A 24,568-nucleotide genomic window follows, 5' to 3' on the forward strand; every position below is an offset into this window, starting at 1 on the left:
AACGTACACATAGGCTAAAAAATGAAAGGTTTTTCAATTTGGGGTTTTTTGACCCGTCTTGTGCCTGTGATGCTGGTGGCTTTTACTATGATTGCTGTTTGTTGGTTTTCAAGGTTACCTTGGAGGTGGGAAAAGGGGGATTAGTCAAAGGCATGTTAAAATACCACAAAATTCATGGTTTTTGCCAGAATAGCACTTTTTTCTTTTCTTTCTTTCTTTTTTTTTTTTAAGATTTTATTTATTTGACAGAGATCAGAAGTAGGCAGAGGCAGGTAGAGATTGGGGGCGGGGGGAAGCAGGCTCCCAGCCGAGCAGAGAGCCCGATGCGGGGCTTGACCCCAGGACCCTGAGATCATGACCTGAGCAGAAGGCAGAGACTTAACCCACTGAGCCACCCTGGTGCCCCCAAATAGCACTTTTTCTTAAATAAGAAAGACTACATGCTCCCTAGGTTGTAAGAGGTCTTTGGTTAATTGCCAGAGTTCTGAAGTTTATTTTGACAATATTCTCATTGTATTTGTAGAGATTTTCAGAAATCCTTACTCTGCTTTTCTTGGTGATAGCACTCAATTATTTGGTAAGGCGAGTTGAATAATAATTTAAAATATCTTTTATATTTATTCATGTAGGTAACCATTTTTGGTGATCCCCATTCCTTTGTATAGATTCATATTTCCATCTGTTACCGTTTTCTTTCTGCCTAAAGGACTGTATAACGTTTCCTGTGATGCAGGTATGCAGGTGATAAATTCTTTCAGTCTTTATATGCCTGATAAGATCTTTATTTCATCTTTGCATCTATGTTTATGAGGCATACTTGTAGGCATACTTGTTTGTAGTTCTTTTTTTTAATTTGTCTTATTTTGTTAACGGTGCTGTTGTGACCCCATAGATTGAATTGGGGAGTATTCCGTTCTCTTTTGTTTTCTGAAAGGAAGAGTAATTACATCATTTCTTCTTTATATTGATAGAATTCAATAATCCCATCTGGGCCTGGAGTTTTCTTTTTTTGGGAAGTTTGTAAAGACAAACTTAATGTCTTCTACAGAGGTAGTCAAGTTAATTAACCCTTTTTTCCTCAGTGAATGTTACTTTATTATCCCTTGAAAATCTGCTGGATCTTTAGTGATGTTCCCTTGGTCATTCCTGATGTTGATAATCTTTTTTTTTTTTTTTTTTTTTTTTTTTTTTAAGATTTTTGAGAGACAGCTAGAGCACAAGTTGGAGGAGGGGCAAAGGGACAGAGGGAAGCAAACTCCCCACTGAGCATGAAGCCCAATGTAGGGATTCCATCCGAGGACTCTGAAATCCTGCCTGAGCCACCCAGGTGCCTGATGTTGAGCATTTTTGTCTTTTTTTTTTCTTGGTCAGTCTGGCTAGAAGTTTATCAGTTCATTGACTTTTTTTTTTAAGGCTTTTGCCGTTATAATTTTTCTCTTTTTTTTGTTTTCAGTTTCTTTGGTTTCTGCTTTTTATTACTTTCTTTATTAAACTTTGAGTTTAATTTGTTCTTTTAGCATTTTAAAGTAGAAGCTTACATGGTTGATTTGAGACTTTCTAATAGTAGCATTTTAATGCTATAAATTTTTGTCTAAGCAGTGCTTTTTGGAAGCATCTTAAAATTTTGATATATTTTCATTTTCATTCCATTCAAAGTTTTGTTGTTGTTGTTGTTTTAGATTGTATTTATTTACTTGACATACAGAGAAACATCAAGAGAGGGAACACAAGCAGGGGGAGTGGGAGAGGGAGAAGCTGGCATCACGCCAAGCAGGGAGCCAGATGTGGGGCTCCATCTGCGGACCCTGGGATCATGACCCAGGCTGAAGGCAGACGCCTAACAACTGAGCCACCCAGGTGCCCCACTCAAAAGTTTTCTTTTTCTTCAAGATTTTATTGATTTATTTGACAGAGAATACAAGCAGGGGAAACCGCAGGCAGAGGGAAAAGCAGACTCCCTGCTAAGCAAGGAGCCCAATGCGGAATTGATCCGAGGACCCTGGGATCTTGACCTTACCCGAAGGCAGACATTTAACTGACTGAGCCACCCATGTGCCCCTCAAAGTATTTTCTGACTTCTCTTTTACCCATGACTTATTTGGATGTTTTGTATTATTTAATCTCTAATTATTTTAGGATTTTTCCAAATAACTTTATGTAATCAGTTTCTAATTTAATTCCATTTATGATTGTAAAGCACATTTTATGTCATTCCTGTTTTCTTAGGTTTTTTTAAGATTTTGTTTATTTATTTGACAGAGATCACAAGTAGGCAGAGAGAGGCAGGCAGAGAGAGGGAGAAGCAGGCTCCCCGCTGAGCAAAGAGCCTGATATAGGGCTCTATCCCAGGACCCTGAGATCATGACCCCCCTACCCAGGCGCCCCCCTCTCTTAGGTTTTGTAGTGCCTATCTTGGAGTGAATGATATATGTGCCCTTGATATGAATATATATATATTTTCCTTGTTGGGTGGAATGTCCTAGCAATGTCATTAATGTCAAGTTGATTAATAATGTTTTTACTGTCTTCTGTATTATTGATTTTTTTTGTCTTCTTATTCTATTAGTTACTGATTGAAGAATGTTGAGATAGCCAAGTATAATTGTGGGATGGTCTTATTTCACCTTTAGTTCAGATTTTCTTCATATACTTTGAAGTCCTATTTTGGTTTTTTTTTAAAGATTATATTTATTTATTTGACAGACAGAGATCACAAGTAGGCAGAGAGGCAGGCAGAGAGAGAGAAGGGGAAGCAGGCTCCCCGCAGAGCAGAAAGCCCGATGCGGGGCTCCATCTCAGGGTCTTGAGATCATGACCCAAGCCGAAGGCAGAGGCTCAACCCACTGAGCCACCCAAGCACCCCTAATGTGTTCAAATCTTAATTGCTTCTCAGTGTTTGGGTTTTCTTCCCAAAAAAATTATTGTGAAAATATTCAAAGATGAAAAAAGTAGTAAAATAAACACTTGTGTACCCTTGTAGATTTAGTAGTTAACATTTTGCTATATTTACATTTTTCTCTCTCTTTTAAAGATTTTATTTATTTATTTATTTATTTATTTATTTAAGAAAGAGTGTGTGTGTGTGCATGAGCAGGAGTAGGGCAGTGGTAGAGGTAGAGAGATTCTCAGTCAGACTCTGCCTAGTGTAGAGCACCCCCACTCGGGGCTCAGTTTCACAACCTTGAGGTTTTTCCTTTATCTTTTTTATTTCCTATAAGTAAGAAGTTCAGATTTAAAGCTTAATTAGATTTAATTAAACATTTTGGGTATGAATATTACATCTTTGTTTTTTATACTTCATACTACAGTGCATCAAGAGGTTAAGTCTAGCTATTTGGTTCAAGTAATGAGTGTCAGATATCTACAGTGTAATTTTTCCTCTGTGATCCTCTAATGGCTTGTTTGTTCTGTTACCCAGGATGTTTTAATATATCTATTGATGATCCTTACCCTAATCAATTTTGGGGTTGTAAAGAATGATTCCTTTAAACATGTCATTCTTCCTTTATTACTGGCATTCTTCAGTAAGAAAGAGCCTTTCTTCTCTCATCTTTCCCTTTTAGTAGTAGTAAAGATTCATGAATTTTACTTATTCAATATATTAAAGTCAATTCTAGTCATTATTTTTTATGCTCCAAAATTGATGCAGGTGTTGTCTCCTTCAGACTTGTCTTCTTTGTGCCTTTGAGGTGATCTCATTTGTCATTCGAGCACTTTCTTGTTCTCTCAGCCAACTACATGTCCCAGGCTTGCTTTTAATTTTTCCAGGCCTAATCATAGCACTAGCCATTTCTCCAAACGCCCTAGGACCTTTTAGATGGGTGTGGTATTTAGAACTAAAATCTGGGAGTGAGGTATGTTTATTACTACTATTATTTCTAAGCCGTTTTAGTCAACAGAGCTATAAAGCACTTTTTAAATTATGAGTTTATATTGATATGTACAATTCAAAATTAGCCTAATTTTTATATGTTTTTATTTTTATTAAAAATTTCAGTTCCTGGGGCGCCTGGGTGGCTCAGTTGGTTAAGCATCTGCTTTTCAGCTCAGGTCATGATCTCAGGGTCCTGAGATGGAGCCCACATCAGGTTCCCTGCTTAGAGGGGACCCTACTTCTCTTTTCCTTCTGTCCCCCCACCCCCAGCCCCTCTGCCACTTGTGCTCTCTCTCTCAAATAAATAAAATCTTCTTAAATTTCAGTTCCTGAGGTGCCTGGGTGGCTCAGCCGGTCAAGTATCTGCTTTCGGCTCAGGTCATGATCCCAGTGTCCTAGGATCGAGCCCCACATCGGGCTCTGCAGGGAGCCTGCTTCTCCCTCTCCCTCTGCCTGCCATTCTGCCTCCTTGTGCTCTCTCTTTCTGTCAAATAAATTTTTAAAAAATTCAGTTCCTATTGATATTAATATAGTTCTTTATTTACTTTATCCTACAGTAAATATCCAGTGTTGTAGAATTATAGTAATTAGTATTATACATGAATTCTTAGCACTTAAACCTGCTGAGTGAAGTTAAAGATGTCTTTTGTAGTTGATTTTTTGTTGCTTAAAATGTATCCCACTAAAGTTGAATAATCAGAGTATCATGTTCAAAACTGACTTGAAATAATTATTTTCTTTATATGGTTATGTTAACATTTGATATATACTTACATTCATTTATTTCTGTGTTTAGTGTTAGAGTTTGGTTTTTTTGTTTGGTTTTGTTTTGAATATGTAAAACATTTACAACTTTCCAAAAGTCAAATCTATATAAAAAGCTATACTCATAAGTCTTGCTCCCATCTATCCCTTCTATCCCACAGCCCTTGTAGATAACTTGTTTTCATTAATTTCTGTTTTATCCTTGTAGTATGTGTGCATTTGTTTTTGTTTTTTACAAAACCAAATATATAGAGAGAGGTAGTTGTTTCTCCTATTTCCTTAAACAAAATGTATCACTATATATGTACTGTTCTGTCTCATTTATTTGACTTGATTATTCTGGAAATTTCTCCCAATTTGAGTTTCCACAGTTCTCCTTTATTCTTTACAGTTGCATTATATTTCATCATATTGTTGTACTGTATATATCCATTGGATTGCTTTTAATACAAATAAGCCTGCAGGAAATAACTTTTCATATTTACAAGGAGTATATCTTTTTTTTTTTTAATTAATTTATTTATTTGAGAGAGAGAGAGACCACGAGTTGAGGGTTGGGGCAAAGGGAGATGGAGAAGCAGACTTCTGGTTGAGGAGAGAGCCCAACTTGGAGCTCTATACGAGGACCCTGGGATCATGACCTGAGCCAAAGGCTGATGCTTAAAACAACTGAGCTATCCAGGCACCCCTATATGGCGTATATCTTGAAAGGAGAATCCTAAAGCTGGGATTGTTGACTCAGTGAATGGATGAATAAGTGATTATATTAGATGTTGCCAAATTCCCCCTTCACTGGGAATCCTTTGGATAATAATCCTATGGTATCTTAGACTCCTACTTCAAATGTAAGAGAATATCTTATTTCTCCACAACTTACCAGTGTCAGATTCGTGAGTTGTTGCCTAAGAGCAAAAAAGGGAATTCCAGCATAGTTTTCATTTGCTTTTCTCTTATGGGGGAGATTGGAAATTGTTTCATATGTCACTTAACCTTTTCCATTTTGAACTGGATGTTCACATCTGTTGCCCATTTTTCTGTTACAGAGTTTCTGCTTTTTGTCCTCTCCATTTTTAGTTTTGTATACCAGGGAGATTAGCCCCTTATAATGTAAGTTACTCTCCAAGCTTGTCATTTGTATTTTGACTCCTCCTGCCCCGACATGAAAATTAAGTTTTCTTATTGCTACTGGAAAAGCATTTACTATTCCTTTATTACAGAGAAATTTATATTTTCTTGTAGTGCATACATTGTTTCAGTTTTTACATTTAGACCTTTGATTCATTCATGTAGAATTTATTATGGTGTACAGTTTAAAGTATTGACCCAAATTTATCTTTTTCCCAGAGACTATCCAGTTCCAACATTGTTACTTAAAATGCCCATTTTTTTCAACAGTCTAAGATAAAAATCTCTCATATACTAAATATCCATGTATATGTGGATTTTTTCTGAACTTCATTATATTCTAAATATTCATATGCCTTATGCACTTTTAACTGTAGTGGTTTTATGTTTTAATATTTGTAGTATTTAGTATGTATTTAATATTTGTAGGGCCAGCTCCCTTGTTGTGCTGCTTTTTCAGGATTCTCCTAGCTGTTCTTGTCCATTTGTTTTTATATATTAGAATCAACTCATCCATCTTCAGAAAGTTTTTTATTTTTTTTAATTAAAAAACTTTTTTTAAGATTTTATTTATTTATTTGACAGAGACAGACAGTGAGAGCAGGAACACAAGCAGGGGGAGTGGGAGAGGGAAAGCAGGCTTACCGCCCAGCAGAGAGTCCAACATGGGGCTCAATCCCAGGACCCTGGGATCATGACCCGAGCCAAAGGCGGGTGCTTAATGACTGAGCCACCCAGGCACCCCTAGTTTTTAAAATTTTTAAAAATTTATTTATTTGAGACAGAGTGAGAGGGAACACAGCAGAAGGAGTGGGAAAGGGAGAAGCAGGCTTTCCATTGAGCAGGGAGCCCATTTGGGGCTGAATCCCAGGAACCTGGATCATGACCCGAGCTGAAGACAGATGCTTAACTGACTGAGCCACCCAGGTGCACCCCCAGAAAGTTTTTTTTTTTTTTTAAGATTTTATTTATTTATTTGACAGGGAGAGATCACAAGTAGGCAGAGAGGCAGTCAGAGGGAGCAGGGGTTGGGGGTGCAGGCTCCCTGCTGAGCAGAGAGCCTGATCTGGGGCTCCATCCCAGGACCCTGAGATCATGACCTGAGCTAAAGGCAGAGGCTTAACCCACTGAGCCACCCAGGAGCCCCAAGTTGTTTTTTTGTTTGTTTGTTTGTTTAATTATTTTCATTGGAAACATGCTAAATGTAGATATTCACTTGGAAAGAATTGGCAACTTAGACATGTTAATGTCCAACTACAAAAGAGGTCTTCATCTTGTCAAAGTCTAGTCTACTTTTGGGACTTACAGGAGTTTAAAAAATATATCCTGATAATATTTGTTGCATTCCAGGTATTATATCTTTTTTGACACTGTTATACATGGGACCTTTTTTTCCATTGAATCTTCTAGCTGGGCATTTTATATATATAAGGCTTCCGTTTTGTATCCCATTACCATATTGATTTTTTTTAATCATTCCATTTTAGCACTTTCTTGTATTTTCTAGTCATACTATCGTATCATCTGCAATTAGAGATGGTTTTACTTCTTCCCTTCTGGTTCTCACACTTCTGATTATTCTGTCTGTGCTGGCTAACATTTTCAAAACAAGGTTAAATAGTTGTGGGGATGGTGGACATCCTTACCTTTTGTGTGCTTCCCATCCCTTGAACAACCTGTAAATTAACAGAAGTAAAGGTCCCTGCAATGCAAGGAATGTGATTCTATCTAAAACCATTGCCCAAATCAGTAGAATAAAACGTCTGAAAATTTCATATACTGCTTAGAAGGTACAGTGGGCTCCTGTTAAGTGACCATATTCTTAGTTCCAATTTTGTGTAATTTCAGTCTTCAAAATGAAGTTGGGGTTTTTTGTACGCATTTGTTGGATTTAACTGTATGCTTTTGTAACTTTTTAAATATGGACTGCTTCACAAATTTGCATGCCATCCTTGCACAGGGGCCATGCTAATCCCTGTATCATTCCAGTTTTAGTATATGTGCTGCCAAAACAAGCATGCTTGTGTAACATTTTTAATGAGATTCGCCCATCCTTGCACATACAGTGTTGTAGGTTGGCTTTCCTCTTGCCTGTTTGTATGCTCAGGCCATTGGTAATTAGATTTATACTCTGAAAAACAGGCCAGGAAATCATTATGTTTATTTTTTCCCCCTCAATAAAGCTAACTCAGACAACATTAGAAATTATATATATATGTCTTTAAAATTCTATTTTAACTGCTTAATTTTTACAGACTGTAGGATGGAAGCATAGTCAATGTTCTTGTTTCTATTTTTTTAAATAAAATTAGCATAAAAAACAGTATATTTAACCTAGATAAGTATACATACATATCTTTAGTGCCTAGTCTGTTACAGGTGCTGAGTACTTCTAGGCTGAAGCTGACAGACCAGAAATCTGCATTACCTCCTCCCTTGTTAATAGGATTCCTCTTTGTGTACCTGGGTGGCTCAGTCAGTTAAACATCTGCCTTCAGTTCAGGTCATGATCCCAGGGTCCTGGTATTGAGCCCTGCGTTGGGCTCCCTGCTTAGCGGGCAGCCTGCTTCTCCCTCTTCCTCTGCAGCACCACTTGCTTGTGCTGTCTCTCTCTGTGTCAAATAAATAAAATCTTAAGTCCAATTCTTTGGATTTAAAAAAAAAAGGATTCCTCTTTAGTGAGCATGGTATCTCTGAAGAAATGAATTAGGTGGTAGATTAGATAGGTTGGGGATCTGGTACTGCTCAATTAGCTTTTCCTTTGTCCCATCAGAGACATTTCGTTAGTCCTAACAAAGCCTGTGAAAGATGAATGAGTGCTACTAGAAAAACAACACATGCTTTATTTTGAATGAAGCTTGTAATTGATTTGATATGTAAAAGAAAACCATTTCTCAGCCCCAATAAGACATGGAGTGCTATAATGCAAAAAGAGCTCTGGACTTTTAATCTAGTCATCTGGGTTATAGTCCTGGCTCTTTCTGATCTTGAGCAAGTCATTTATCCATGTTAGGCCTTCCTTACCTTCCTGTTAAATAGTAAGGTTAGCTGGTACCATCTAAGATCTCTTCCACATCTAAATTCTCAGATTTTAGAGAAGTTATGGGTATGGTTTTGACTTTTAGCATGTTGATGCTCTTAGTTGAAGCATTTTAATCCCTATATCCCTGGGGTTTTTTAAAAGATTTTATTTATTTATTTGACAGAGAGAGATCACAAGCAGGCAGAGAGGCAGGCAGAGAGAGAGGAGGAAGCCGGCTCCCTACCGAGCAGAGAGCCCGATGCGGGGCTCAATCCCAGGACCCTGAGATTATGACCTGAGCCGAAGGCAGCGGCCCAACCCACTGAGCCACCCAGGCGCCCCTATATCCCTATTTTTATTTTGGCAGTATGTTACTTTAGGTAAAGGGAATATATGTAGTATGTATGTGTTTGTATAGTGCATTCTAGATTTACATGAGAATAAAATACAAATATAGTTTTAGGCCAGCACCATCTGTTGTGGAAGAGTTCTATGGGATCTATTCATAACTCTTGGGAGTGACAAAAATTTCCCTTTCATTTTCATGATCTTCATACTCTAATCAATCTAAATATAGGAACATTATCCCAATCCTGTTCCTTGCTGCTTTCAAATTTTCAGAATTCTGTGCAACAACATTTTGTCCTTTGATGGTGAGCTCTTTGAATATTCAGTCTATTCCCTTAGGCTGTTGTCTTAGTGAAATGGAATGCTCTGGTTTTCAATCTGTTACAGCTATTATTATGTGAGTCATATCTTGATATATACCTTACTTCTACATTATGGGTTCTCCTTTATTCATGTGAAGAGTCTGAATCTTAAATTAGGGAACCAAAAGGCAGGAAACCAAAAGAGCAGAACCAAAAGCAGGAAAACAACTATAAACATACTTCATTTTAGAGATCAGTGGAGTTTTTTTGTTTGTTTTGTTTGTTTTTAAGATTTTATTTTATTTATTTGACAGAGAGAGAGAGAGAGGGAGAGAACACAAGCCAGGGGGAGAGGCAGAGGGAGAAGCAGATTACTGGCTGAGCAGAGAGCCCAACACAGGGCTCAACACATGAACCCTGTGATCATGACCTGAGCTGAAGGTAGACACTCAAATCATCTGAGCCACACAGGCGCCCCATGTTTTTTATCAAAATGTCAAAGTGAATTCTTAGCAAATTCATTCACTTGTGGAGTAAAAGATAATGTCTAAGATTATGTTGCATATTTGAATCTGAAAAGCAAACTTTTCTTGGGTTTTCTGCATGTTAAAACTATTTATTTGTCAGAAAGGGATTAAGTGCTGACCGTTTTTAAGGAGAGTTAAAATGAGTAGATGAATGTGAGTAAGAGTTTTCTGAGATGTGAGTTTTTTGTAAAAGTTTTAGAAAAATAACTGGAGTGATGGGGGAAAGAAGGGTATTTTCTGAAATAATAAAATTAGGTTTCATTATTAATCTTTTGCTATATGTTAAACCATGGAATAAAAAAACTTAGTGTGGTTGGTTGCCTGCAATTTAAAGATTTAAAACTGAAATTTAGGGGGGCGCCTGGGTGGCTCAGTGGGTTAGGCTGCTGCCTTCGGCTCAGGTCATGATCTCGGGGTCCTGGGATCGAGTCCCGCATCGGGCTCTCTGCTCAGCAGGGAGCCTGCTTCCTCCTCTCTCTCTCTCTGCCTACTTGTGATCTCTCTCTGTCAAATAAATAAATAAAATCTTTAAAAAATAATAAAATAAAATAAAATAAAACTGAAATTTAGGGAATAAAAACTGTTTCCTATCTTTAAATCCATTGTTAGAGCATAATGCTATGCTTAGTCCCAGACATATGAACGGTACTGAGCATCTTTCTTGGTTTCAGCAGTCAGATGATATATGAAACAGATAAACCTGAAAGTTTCAGAGCATAAGATGTAATCTAATGAGTACACATAGTTTATGGTCTTTTTCTTTATAACTGAGAATGGTTGACTTGGTGGGAAAAAAAACAAAAACATAGCTTCTTAGCTGCTAGACTGATTTCTATGTCCAGGTATTTTCAGAAATTTAGGTTTATGATATCGGCTAAAATCAAAGCACAACATTTGGTGACCAATTCCTAGAAAATATACTCATATGCATAGGATGTGCATGACCATCATAGAACAGTTCTTTTTAAAATAAGGAAGGTACTTGTATTTTAAATTCTCAGAATAAGAATTCTCAGAATGAGCCACGTGGGCACCCCCTAAAATGAGGCTTTTAATTTCATATTTTTAATGAAAATTCTGCACTGCTCAGGGGTTTCACTAAAATATGTTGTAAACACTTCTGTATTTTAGTATGGATGTTCAGTAGACTTTATCTGTTATGTGTGTTTGTGATAAAGAGAAAAGTAGAGACAGAAAAAAGGAAGCTTGCTTGATGTCACAAACATTTATTTTGTCTTATTTACTACCACATAAAGTAGTGACTTTGGAACTTTTCAGCATATAGGTTTGAGATGGATTTGGAGTGATTATCCTTAAGCATAATGTATCATCTGTCCTTTTTATGGGACTTTGCTCTTATGCCTTTTGTAGGTGGGAGAGGTAAAATAAAGCTTCCTCATTCATAAGGAAGGGGCTTTTACTTTTTCCAAAGTATTTTTCTACCTTTATTTTTTTAAAGATTTTATCTATTTATATGAGTGAGAGAGAGTAGGAGCAGGGGGAGGGTCCGAGGGAGAGGGAGAAGCAGACTCCTCACTGAGTGCAGAGCCCCACCATTGTAGACAACAACAATGACTACAACTACAACAACAACAACAACAACTCAGGGCTTGATCCCAGGACCCTGAGATCTTGACCTTAGCCAAAGTCAGACACTTAATCTACTATGCTACCCAGATGCCCCTATTTTCTACCTTTGTTATGAGATTGTTTTTGTCAGGTCCCTCTGAGGGCCTCTTTCGGTTTCTTAGGTTTAAGTACTGAGATTGTAGAGGTTTTGTTGTTTTTGCCTTTGCTTTGTGATTCTCTCACAATTAGAGAATTACAACAGGTTATCTCTAAGGTACATTTAATATATTTGAGGTTAGACAGTTCTCTGGAACTACTCAGGAAAACCTGAAACTTTATTCAAGTAGGTATCTTATTTGAATATTGAATAGATAACTTTGTGTAATAGGTACTCATTTGAATGTTAAATAGATACCTATTCAAATAGTTATTTACCTATTGTGCTTTGTCTTCTACTCCCTGTTCAGTAAACTAATTTTTAGTGTCATCCCTAGACTATTACTGACTTATCTAAAGGTTAATATAGCAGAAAATAAACATGCGTTTCATTTTGCCTTGTTGGTAGAACCAGTAGGGGGTGGATTGTGATTATCTGACATATTCTGAACACCTTTTAGAGAATAATGTGCTATGTACATTTATTTATTATTTAGAAAATACAAGGGAAAGTCATTAGTATAGATCATGTTTCTCACATTTGAATTAAACTTGATACACCCATCTGTAGTGATCCCCTTAGTGGATGTCCAGCACATATTTGTTAATTAAGGATACGTGGGTCCTCTTTCTAGCTCTGCTATTAAATAGACAGTTTTCCTGCTTTGCTATCCGTATCCTTTTAGAATTCAGCTGGTTGCCATTTCACTAGGATAAGCTACATGGCCAAAAAGTACAGGGATTCAAAACACTGGATGTTTGAATGGAAAAATAGCTGGCAGTGGCATAGTGTGCCACTCTGAAGGTAGAGGATGAGACCTGTTGTTTGCTGCTTTGAGATAAAATGGCCAGATTAGGTGGAAAGAGCATGGCTGAATCCAACTGTCACTCCAGATACACTTTGCAGCATTAGTTTGTTCTGTCATTGGCAGCATAGCATTCTGTAAGGGATAGAGATTGCCCAGGAACTGGAGTAATTGTATTTATTTCTATTATGAATAGCCCAAATTTCATTTGGCTCTGGGCCAGTAAGGGAATGGTTAATTTCATGGCTTCTTTAAAACCATTTTGAGAGTAATTTCTTTTAAATTAGTATTCTTTCTGCAGTTAAATATAGAACATTGAATTTTGACACACACCCTCTCCTTCCCACCACTCTGTCATTTACTTCCCACCCACTCTTACCCAAGACTCCCATCAAGCTTCACTTTTCTTTTTACTGATTTTTGCATCTATCAAACTATTTCTTGTCTCTGGCACTGTATAAGATTAAGAATGGCTCTCTACGTTGGTGTGGAATCAGTGATGATAGGCCAGGTAAGTATCTGGGTAAAAGAAGCTGCATCAGTCTTGTTCTAGCCCTACCACTATGTAGCATTCTCTAAGGAGCTCTGCTGCCTTTTACAGCAAATGAGGAGTGGACTCCTGCCCCCTTTTTTCTTCTCCTCTAGGTTTGAAACTACTGTAGGATGTTGTAGTTCTTCTGTTTCTTATGGTTAGAACTTCTCCCATAGTCCAGTATGAAGGATCACCTGTTCTGTCCTATTTTCTCCGAAGAGTGAAGCACTAATTTCTGACCACCTGTCTCACCCTTTTCAAAATTAGCTACTATGTAGGTTTCAAAAAGAGGCATTTACAGTTCCTTGACTGAAGTCCAGAGTGGGTGCTCCTGTGATCAGGTTTCCTCATGGAGCTGCTGATTTGACTATTCCTTTGAACACTGCAGAGCATTCTTTCCCCTGCTAAGGATTTTTCAGTTCCTACTTTTTGGTTTTATATGTCCAGAGTCCTGAGATTCAAGCTAATGTTACTTGATTTTTCCTAGTATCTTACCTTTTTTATAGCATCCTTTGTCTTTTTAAAATCCTGCCATTACTGTCTGATGAAATACATAATGCTATTTTTCTAAGTAATTATTAAAATCATCCTTTGGAGAAGGCATTGGGAGTTGAGTTGTCCCTGGAACTTTTAGATAGAGCCATCTAATGTCTCCATTTGCTCTTGTAGTTCCAAAATAGGGAAAATTTCAGAATGCAAGAATTAATTATTAGGCAGACTTCTAGCTATAATTTTGAGGAATGAATCAAAGAGGAATGACCAGATCACTTTTAATATATCATTTATAAATTTTGGTTTTGATGTCAATTTTTTATTTTTCTTCGCAGTCGCCTTAGGTCGTAACCAACCTTTGAAAAAGGAGAAACCCAAATGGAAAAGCGATTATCCCATGACAGATGGACAACTGCGCAGCAAGAGGGACGAATTTTGGGACACCGCACCAGCTTTTGAAGGCCGTAAAGAGATTTGGGATGCCTTGAAGGCTGCTGCACATGCTTTTGAGAGCAATGATCATGAACTGGCACAAGCAATCATTGATGGTGCAAACATAACATTACCACATGGTAGGTTTGGTGGTTTTCAAGGATAACAGGGAACATACTCAGCTCCTTTCCAATAACAAGAAACCAAATGCAGAGTTCATTTTTCTTGCTGTGCATTTTTTTTTTTTTTAAGAGGAACATTGCTCGTTGTTTCTTTGTATGTCTTTTAGCTGGAGAAAGATTTACTTTGTGTGTTTGTTTTTCATTTTTTCATTTTTTAAGTAAGTGCTACACCCAACATGGGGCTTGAACCCACAACCCCAATATCAAGAGTTGCATGCTCCATCAATTGAGCCAGCCAGGTGTCCCACTATTTTTTATGCTTTTTAAGTATTTTTAATCTCAAGAAAGCGAACACTTGATAACCTATATTTTCCAACTTCCATACTCAGAAACTTGCTAGTTCTTCATCAAGGGCCCTCCATCCTTTGTCCCAATCTTCTAGAGCTTCTACTGCACTCATTTCCTGTGGGCACTAGAGAAGTCTCACATTTAGATTTCAGAAGCCATAGAGACTCAGTGGATTTTCCTTTAGTCATTGTACTTTCTCAACAAGCCTATTTTTAGCATAATGAGCAAACTCAAACTTAGAAGTCACATGTTCTCAAGGACAGTTTTCTATGATTGTGACCCTGAGCATTATTAAGAACCTCTCTCTATTTTGCTTAGGAATGTGACTCGAAGGAACATGATTAGTTTTGAGTGTTTCCAGGGACACATGTTTGCTGGACCCATACATATCCTCTTGCTTGGTCTCCTTAATTAGAAACTCTTCAAAATTTTTCATGATATACTGAGATTTAAGTGTTAATTTTATATTATATTCTTTGCTCTTTTGATAATTGTACTTATAAATTTTTCTCTTTAGTTTTTCAAATTAATATTTTTCCAAGTTGTCTCTTTAGCCCCTTGTGTAATCACCTGCATTCCTTTGCATTGTTTTCTGTTTCTTTATACCTTCATTTTTTCTTTTTCAATCTCTCTCTTTGTCTGTATTTTCAGAACACTGCTTTTCCCTGTTTAATTATCTGCTTTATGTCCTTTAACTCCTTTTCTCCCTCCCTCCCTCCTTCTCTCTCTTCTTTCTTTCTTTTTTGGTTTTATTTATTTAGCTAACTCCACACCTGATGTGGGGCTCGAACTCACAACCCAGAGATCAAGAGTCGCATGTTTGTTCCAACTGAGCCAGCCAGGCTCCCCGACTCCTTTTCAAATAAAGATATTTAACTTAGTATCCTTCCCAGTTTCCCAAATGTCTGTTAATTTTCTGAATTAACTGTGCTTCCAAGAAACTTTTAAAAATACATATTCTATAGCTTTTCTGTTCTTTATTATGAAAGCCTATTAGTAGAGGCTTGGGTTAATAATATTTATTGAGTACCCACTGTTTATAGATGACTTTTTCTGCACAGGTGTGAAAATGATGCCTCCTATATTTGAAAAACTGTGTAGTTAAATACCATTTTAGTATGACTCTTTAGTGCTGATTTTCAAGGATAGTCTTTGAATTCTTTACCTCGTGTGATTGGGGGTGCACCTCATCTTGTTCCATTACCTCTTTTAGTTTTATATTTTGTCTTCAACTATTACCTTTATATAAATAAAGGAAAGAGACTTCCTTTACAAATTTTTTATCATCCTTCTCTTTTTAATGCTTATATCCCATATTTTTTTAAAGCAGTATTTATTGTTTGTTTGTACAGGTTTGCAAGCTGAGAGTAGGGGTGGGGAGTGGGAAAGAATTAATTTATTTGTGATTGTCTTAATTTAGAAGCCTGAGATCCGGAACCTTAGAATTTCTTTGACTTCCTTACTTTATACTTATAGTTACCTGTAGGAATGTCTGATTGTGTTCTATAAATTATGGCCTTGGGGCACCTGGGTGGCTCAGTCATTAAGCATCTGCCTTTGGCTCAGGTCATGATCCCAGGGTCCTGGGATCGGGCCTCACATTGGGCTCCTTGCCCAGCAGGAAGCCTGCTTCTCCCTCTCCCACCCCCCCTGCTTGTGTTCCCTCTCTCACTGCTCGCTTTCTCTCTCTCTCTATCTCTCAAATAAATAAATAAATAAATCTTTTAGAAAAAATTATGGCCTTGTTTACAAATTAATGGAGGCAAAGTAACTGTTTTATGTAAGGCAGGGGTATATGTATATTTTATTGGGTATGGGCAAATACTTAAGTCCCTTGTTTTTGCTTACCTATGTGAACTGCCAAGAAAAGTAAAGTTGTTGGCAGCCCACCAACCAATAGATTAGAGAGAATTATTCTTGGAAATTTGATAGGATGAGTTTCTACTTCCTACGTTTAAGGAGTATTTTCTGCTTTAGCATGAAGAAATCAAATTGATGTCTCCTGTTCAAAGCTCTATAATAACTTTCTGGGTCTTACTGTCTTTGCTACCTTTGATTAAATTCCCTTGTTCATATTTGAACCTTAATAGCATTTTTTGGATGGACTTTAGAATTGTGTTCACTCATGTACTCTAACTCACCATGAGTTTATAACTCAGCTATTTAGCTACATGCTTTTATCTAGACCTAATCAGTGGTGTTACTGAAATGTCTTCCACCTTTTTGGTGTAGTTATATATTTGAAATTTTACTTTGGACACACTTTGCTGTGTTAGACCCTAAACATCCTATAATTCATATTTTAAATTTAAAATATTGCATAGGCTTTAGCTCAGGCTTTAGTATCAGACCTAGCCTTCCTTTCTGTCTCTACTATATTACTCATGGCTATGCAACTTTGGGCAAATCACTTCTTTTCTGTAAGCTTCAATGCTGCCATCTATAAAATATGGATTATAACTACCTATGTTAAAGGGTGGTTGTATTGATTAAATGTGATATTAACACATATAAATTTCTAACCATAGGCCAAAAAGTGATAAATAGTAGTGCGAATGAACTGCTTTTCTTGAACTCTGGCATTAACAGGTAAATTCTTTTACCAAATTCTTTAATACAATTTGATGATTTTTATGGATATATTATCTACTGATACCATCTTTCTCTGGCTTTTGGGGGACTCTGCCCATGGGCAAATGCCTAATTGAATTTTGAGATTGTATTGATTCCATAGCAACATTAGTAACAGATTTATTAATTGGACACCAAAGCATTGATGACATAGTTTAGCATCATTCCTGTTTAGGCCCATCTCTATTCTTTCATCTACATCTGTGTTACCCATGAAAGTATTGAACTGATCTTAGATTGACAATCTGAAGAGATCCTAGGGCATACATTCCTTTCTAAGCTTCCTTCAGTCAGGTCTTGCCCTGTTTTCATCTCATCCTGTTTTCCCTTCCTATGATCTTATTATCCCAACCCATTCATATTATCTTCCCAATATAAATATTATAAAAAATCTCTTAAAGTTTGATAACTATATGGAAATGTCTTTGTAAATGTTATTTGTATAGGTTTGCCTGTTATTTTAGATTGTATATGCAAAGTAAGCAAGGACCGTACTGTTTTTGGTTTAAATTATATTTATTACTGGTATTATGTGCACAAAAATTATGTATTTGTCAGTGGCCTTTTTTCTGTATAATCATAATTACCTTATTTCCTGAGTTATTTTTCAGAGAAACAACCAAAACACCTCCCATCACCCAATGCCCATGCCTCATATTTCCTCCTTTGTTTCTTTTTCATATAGCGATTCCATGAATAATTCTGTTCTTGTCTCAACTCCAGCCTGCAGGTCGTGTTCATTATATTTCTGTCTTGTCCAAGCACCAGATAATTCTGTGCTTTCTAATTATCTTTCTTTATTAATATCAGCAGTGTCTTTAGTTCATTATTCTCAAATGGCAATAGAGTTAGAAGATGGTATCATAACTATCGGGGAATTTTAAATGAGCAAATGTATTTTCACTCTGGAAATTGTGACTTAGGTTGAGGATATATGTGGACAAGTGTATTGTGGAAAAATCTCCCTGGATGATTCTGGTATCTAGTACCTCTTTTCCACAGTCTCCCAATCCCATAAGCAGTTTATTTTTCATGATTTACACATTTTTTCTCATGGTCCTAAATTTCTTAAAAAGAGTATCTCCTTTTCTAATTGACTGGATTTTGCCATTACCTAAAAATCCTAAAAACATTCCTAATACAGTACTTCGCTAATGAAACTAAGTCACAGATTAAGTGGTTTACCCAGATTAGCATAAACAGAGGGTTTGTATTTATGTATGTATAATGTATGTATGTATGTATTTTTAAAGCTTTTATTTATTTGAGATAGAAAAAGCATGAGATGGGAGAGGGTCACGGAGAAGCAGACTGCCCCCTGAGCAGGTGGCCCGATGAGGGACTGGATCCTGGGACTCCAGGGTCATGACCTGAGCTGGAGGCAGTTGGTTAACCAACTGAGCCACCCAGGCACCCTTTTCTGTTTCTTTTTAAAGGTGGGGGGGCTCCTGGCTGGCTCAGTAGGTAGAGCATGACTCTTGATCTCAGGGCTGTGAGTTCAAGTCCCAATTTGGGTATAGAGATTACTTAAAATCTTTTTAAAAATAAATAAATAAATAAAAGGTGGTTATTATTTTCATTTTTCAGAGTTTGGCCCATAGTCACTATTCAGTAATTTTCAGTGAAAGCTTGTTCAGAAACAATACTTGTTTCATAAAGATGAGAGGATTTAATGCTTTTTAGAATTCTTATATAGAAGATTAAAAAGGATTTTAAAAATTGGCTATTCCCTCTTTCCCTACTTTCTAATTTTCTAGAAAGGTGGTGGTTTATTTCTTCAGCATCTGCAATTACTGTGTTTTCCATCTCCCTCCCAAATCAAATGTAAAAGCTCCCCTCTTAATCTTTCTTGTCTAGGAGTAGCTCCTCACCATTATTCATATACTTTTCCCTTTTTTACAGACTTAACTCCAACTTTACTCATTATTTCTTGTGGCTAAACATTACCAGGTCTTCAGTTAGGCTTTTGAAGGTCCATTTCTTTTGTCCTTTATCATGCTTAGGGATATAGAAAGTAGGAAAGGGTAATTCTTTAAAAACTTTTTTAATCACCTTCAAAATATAGAAGGAAAAAGAGTTGCCCAGAATATTATTTTCCTTTTTCCTGGTCTTACCTCAAAATACATCAAATGTGAATAAATTGAACTTTGTGTAATGTGATTAAGTCTTTAAAAATCAAGGCATTGGGACGCCTGGGTGGCTTATTTGGTTAAGCAGCTGCCTTCGGCTCGGGTCATGATCCCAGCGTCCTGGGATCAAGTCCCACATGGGGCTCCTTGCTCGGCAGGGAGCCTGCTTCTCCCCCTGTCTCTGCCTGCCATTCTGTCTGCCTGTGTTCGCTCTCTCTCCCTCTCTCTCTCTCTGACAAATAAATAAAATCTTAAAAAAAAAAAAAAAATCAAGGCACTTAGGGGAGCCTGGCTTGCTCAGTTGGTTGAGCATCTGACTCTTGACTTCAATTCAGCCCAAATCTTGGTTGTGGGATTGAGCCCCATATCAGGCTTCATGCTCTGTGCAGAGTTTGCTAGGGGCTCCCTCTTCCTCTGCCTCTTGCCCTTCTTTTGCACATACACTCTCTCTTCCCCCAGTCTCTAAAATAAACTTCGAAAAATCTTATTAAAGTTTTTTTTTTAAAGGCACTCATAAATAATATAAATAGAGCAATTCTGTGTTAGGGAGCCAACATGATGAAAAGAACACCTAGACTAAGAACCAGGAATAATAAGATACTCATAATTCATGTTTTGAAGTGGTGTTATATAATCCTCATGCCTGTAATAATCACCTACAATAGTCCCTATTTTAAAGGGATGAGAAGGAGGAGTGCCTGGGTAGCACAGTCAGTTAAGTGTGTGACTCTTGGTTTCAGCTCAGGTCATGATCTCAGGGTCCTGGGTTGACCCCCAAGTTGGGCTCCATGCTCAGTGTAGAGTCTGCTTAAGACTCTCTCTCTAAAATAAATTTAAAATATTTTTAATAAATAAGTAAATAAATAGATGAGAAAACTGAAATACAGAATGGTTACATCCTTTTTCCAAGTGTTAAGTCCTGGAATTGGAGTTAGGATTTGAATTCAAGTACTGGATTTAACAACAAAGCAATTGAAAGACAAAGTCATTGCATTTCTGTTTTTTATAGGAATACATGAGTAATCTTCATGGTTAATTCCACTTTTAGTCCCTCCCACACTGTACAGAATATTCTAAAACTATACTTGGGACACCTGACCTGTCAGTGGAGCTGGTGACTCCACTTCTTCCTTTTTTTTTTTTTTTTTTTAAGATTTTATTTATTTGAGAGACAGAGCAAGCAAGGGGTGGGGCAAAGGGAGCGTACCAAGCAGACTACATGCTGAGTGCAGAGCCCGATGCGGGACTTGATCCTAGGACCTGAAGATCATGACTTGGGCTGAAGGCAGACGCTCGATCAACTGAGCCACCCAGGCACCCCGAACCTGCGACTTTGATCTTGTTGTGGTTTCAAGCCCCACGTTGGGTGTAGAGATTACTTGAAAATAAAATCTTAAGAAACAAAAACAAAAACAAAACCTACATACTTATTAATACTAAAGAGAAACAAGTAGATTTTCTAAGACATGGATAGGCAGGAAATGCATATATATAGACCTCATTTCTGTTTCCCTTAAATGTGATAGAGGCCATTAAGAAGCAGACCATGTATTCTGGTTCCTATAAAGGTCCCTGTAAGAATTTGTCATTTAATAAACTTAATTGATAAATTTGTCATGAACATAAGGCTTAGGAATGAAAGCATGAAGATATTACACGTACGTGGGAGATAGAGAATTTTATCTAGACTGTGGTGTTAGAAATGAAACGGCATTTATATAGGATCTGGTAAATGACTAACCATAAATTAATAGTATATTAGTATGTGAATTAATAGTTTCCATTCTCTGTCAAAGAAACAAAAATTATTTGGAGCTATAAAATGTAAATTTATCCACTCTTCTTTTGCTGTCACTAAACCCCCCAACCTTTTTTTTTTCCCCCAGTTAAAGCAACAAAGGCCCTGAAATAGCTGAGGTGGGAGATTGTCCTTGTGTCAGTAGGCCTGTCCAAAGATCATTGTCCCCTTAGAAATGTGACAAAATGTTACACAAGCTTCCCCCCCCCCAAAAAAAGATTGATTTATTTGAGAGAGAGAGAGTCCTCACTCCGGTGAGTTGGGGGTTGGGGCAGAGGGAGAGAATTAAGCAGACTTGGGGCTAGATCTCAGGACCCATGACATTATGACCCACGAGATCATGACATGAGCCAAAACCAAGAGTTGGAGACTTAACCAACTGCATCACCCAGGCACTTCTTTACAAGCTCTTTTTTTTTTTTTTTTGAAAGATTCTATTTATTTATTTAAGAGAGAGAGGAAGTGCAAATATGAGCAGGGGGAGGGGCAGAGGGAGAAGCAGACTCTCCACTAAGCATGGAGCCCAGTTGAGCCCACTGGGCTTGATCCTAGGACCTGAGATCAAGACCTGAGCCAAAGTCAGATACTTAACCAACTGAGCCACCCAGGCACCCCCCTACACAAGTATTTACTGTTTAACCGTCATAGTGGCTTGAGCAATACAAACTAAATCACCTTTCACCTGTGCTTACTGTAAGACCTGGTAGACTTGGTGCTTCTGAATACCACAGTCTTAAAAGCTACCTTGGTAGGATGAGAGCTAAAACTGCTCTTAAAGCCTGACTGTCAGATATAAGCTTAATATAATTCCCAACAAAATGTTTGCATGAGAGAGACTGTCATTAGTTAGTCCTGAAAGACTGTTCATATCCTAATGAAAGGTAATTGTGATGGCCCTTTGACATTACTGTGATTCAGGTTTATAGAGAATCCCATGAGGCCTAAAGCAGTGAACTCAGATTTTAGAAGTTTGATCCTTTGTATATTGGTATTGGTGAGCTCTCTTCCATAAGTCATCTTCTGAGGTTTAAAATTTAGGGGGCCCCTGGGTGTCTTGGTTGAGGGTCTGCCGTCGACTCAGGTGGTGATCCTGGGGTCCTGAGATTGAGCCCCTCATTGCGCTCCTTGCTGGGCAGGAGAGCCTGCTTCTCCCTCTGCCTCTGCCTGCTGCTCCCCCTACTTGTGCTCTCTTTTCTGTCAAATGAATAAATAAAATCTTTTAAAAAAAAAAAAAAAACTTACGTGAGAAGGGAACTAACCTTATTGTTTTCAGTGGGTTTGTAATATGTATTAGGCAATTTTGCGTATGTTTTATTGTTTAATCCTTGCAACAACTTTATGAGGTAGATACTATAGTCCTTGAGGAAACAGACTGAATATGTCCAAAATTAGGGTCTAAATTAAAATTTGAGTGTGATCCACTCCAAAGCTGCTACTCCTTGCATCAGATTCACTGCTTCTCTAGTCTTCTGTCCCTCCATCAGGCTTGACAGTGGGCTTCCCAAATCATAAGACTAATCTACTGTTTTGTTCTTTTATAGTCTTTCTGTTATATCACTGCTTTTGTCCAACTCAATTATGTACTTAGGCTTTCCTTGCCATAGGAGGTCACATTTGTTGAAAAAGTCAGAGTTTGTGCCTTCTGGGTCAGTTAGGAAAGAGATGTCAAAAAAAAAAAAGGAAAAAGAAAAGGCAGCAATAAAGACAGTATTTCCACAAGCTTTGGAAGAGACACCCAGTATAGCAAAAGCCTTGCAGCTCCAGGACATCACCCACTTAATTAATTTTGGAAGGGCAGTTTTCTATATCAGATTGCCAGTGTATTTTAAATATTAAATTTTTCAACTCTGTTGAGGTATACTGAAATATGCCAACAGCACATATTTTTAAAGTGTACAGTTTGATCAGCTTTGGCATGTATATACCTGTGAAACCATCATCACAAGATAACATTTCATTTCTCCAAATTTTCATAATGTAAAAGTTGATTTTTAACTTTTACAAATTTGTCCATGTAGCTATACAAGTCTCAAGTGGCAAAAATGTTAAGACTGACTGCAGTCTTAGAGGAGTGAGCATAGAGGGATAAGCGGAGAGGCCTTTGAATGCTTTAAAAAAACATCTTTTTTTAACCTGAAAGATTGAGAAAGAGTTCCTGGCACTTAGTAAAGCTATTCTTATTTTTTGGTGTATAAGGTAGTTTTATCTTTATAGTTTTCTTGTGAAATATTTTGATGCCTAATTTAAAATAGCCATAGAAAACCAAGTTGACCAAGGAAAAGGGAATATCTGAGGCAGTCATCTAGATAGAAGGTAAATAACAACTTCAGCAAATTATGTATGGAATGAGAACAGAAGGTGGAGTCTTGGCAGATTTCTTACTATCATGGGGAGATGTTAGGGCTTCCTGACCTGGGAGGCGATGCCCTGGCAATTGTTTATCTTGGTAGCCATCTGTCTCTGCTAGGGCTGTGATAGGTTTGTGAGGAGAAGGGTAAAAAGACAAGAATGTCTTCCACAGAGGCTGCTTGGTGACAAGTGTGAACAAGCCTGACTAGAGCTTCTTTAGAGCTAGTACAGAACTACTAAATGAACTACACCCTCTGTGCCCAGGGGGCGGTCAATAAAAACCTTCTAGGGGCTCCTGGGTGGCTCAGTAGTTTAAGCGTCAGGCTCTTGATTTCAGCTCAAGTCATGATATGGGGGTCATGAGATGGAGCCTGTGTCTACTCTGTGCTGAGGATGGAGTCTGCTTGAGATTCTCTCTGTCTGCCCCATACCCACCTTACCCCTCTGTGCATATGTTTGCATGCGCTCTCTCTAAAGTAAATAATTTTTTTAAAAGAAAATACCTAGGGGCGCCTGGGTGGCTCAGTGGGTTAAGCCTCTGCCTTCGGCTTAGATCATGATCTCAGGGTCCTGGGATCAAGTCCCGCATCGGGCTCTCTGCTTAGCAGGGAGCCTGCTTCCTCCTCTCTGCTTCCCTCTCTGCCTACTTGTGATCTCTGTCTGTCAAATAAATAAATAAAATCTTAAAAAAAAAAAAAAGCATCACCATTTTTTAAAAAAAGAAAGAAAAAGAAAAAAACCTAGAAAAATGCCTACATTATCAACTTTTTTTTTTTTAATTTTTAAAGACAGCACATGAGGGCAGGGGGTGGGGGTGCAGAGGGAGAGGAAGAAAGAATCTTAAGGAGGCTCCACACCTAGTGCATCCCTATGTGGGACTCAGTCTCACCACTCTGAGATCATGCCCTCAGCCAAAATGAGCAGTTGGAGGTTTAACCAACTAAGCCACCCAGGTGCCCCTACATTATCAACTTTTAAAGTGGTTCTTTCCCTCTTGTGTTTGAACACACAGGCTTTTAGAAAAAAACTCTCCTGTCTTCTAACTATGCCCTGTTATTCACATATTCCTCTCAAATATGGCAGATGAGACAGTGACAGTAATATGTCCATTTTGTCACTATATTTGGTGGCCTCACAGGACTGAAACTTAGTTGCCATTTTCTTTTTTCTCATCTTCCAGGTCCGTATGTGTTGGTGGACTGTATTTAGACTGCTGACTCTTCTTTTTTTTTAAGATTTTA

At 37.7% G+C, this 24,568-nt stretch overlaps 1 protein-coding gene and 1 non-coding gene across 4 annotated transcripts in view; one reads left to right on the top strand and one right to left on the bottom strand.

Moving 5' to 3' along the window:
* Positions 1-24,568, top strand: part of UBTD2 (ubiquitin domain containing 2) — a 61,434-nt gene that overhangs the window by 29,499 nt on the left and 7,367 nt on the right. For all 3 annotated transcript variants that reach the window (XM_032337004.1, XM_032337005.1, XM_032337006.1), the window contains exon 2: positions 13,854-14,090. In XM_032337004.1, the coding sequence (XP_032192895.1) occupies positions 13,854-14,090 (237 nt within the window). The remainder of the gene's footprint in view (positions 1-13,853; positions 14,091-24,568) is intronic.
* Positions 7,680-7,783, bottom strand: LOC116587387. Its single transcript, XR_004284409.1, has one exon. It is a non-coding gene; the product is annotated as a U6 spliceosomal RNA (small nuclear RNA).

The sequence above is a fragment of the Mustela erminea genome, chromosome 3 (genome assembly GCF_009829155.1).
Source record: "Mustela erminea isolate mMusErm1 chromosome 3, mMusErm1.Pri, whole genome shotgun sequence".
NCBI classification, from domain to species: Eukaryota; Metazoa; Chordata; class Mammalia; order Carnivora; family Mustelidae; genus Mustela; species Mustela erminea.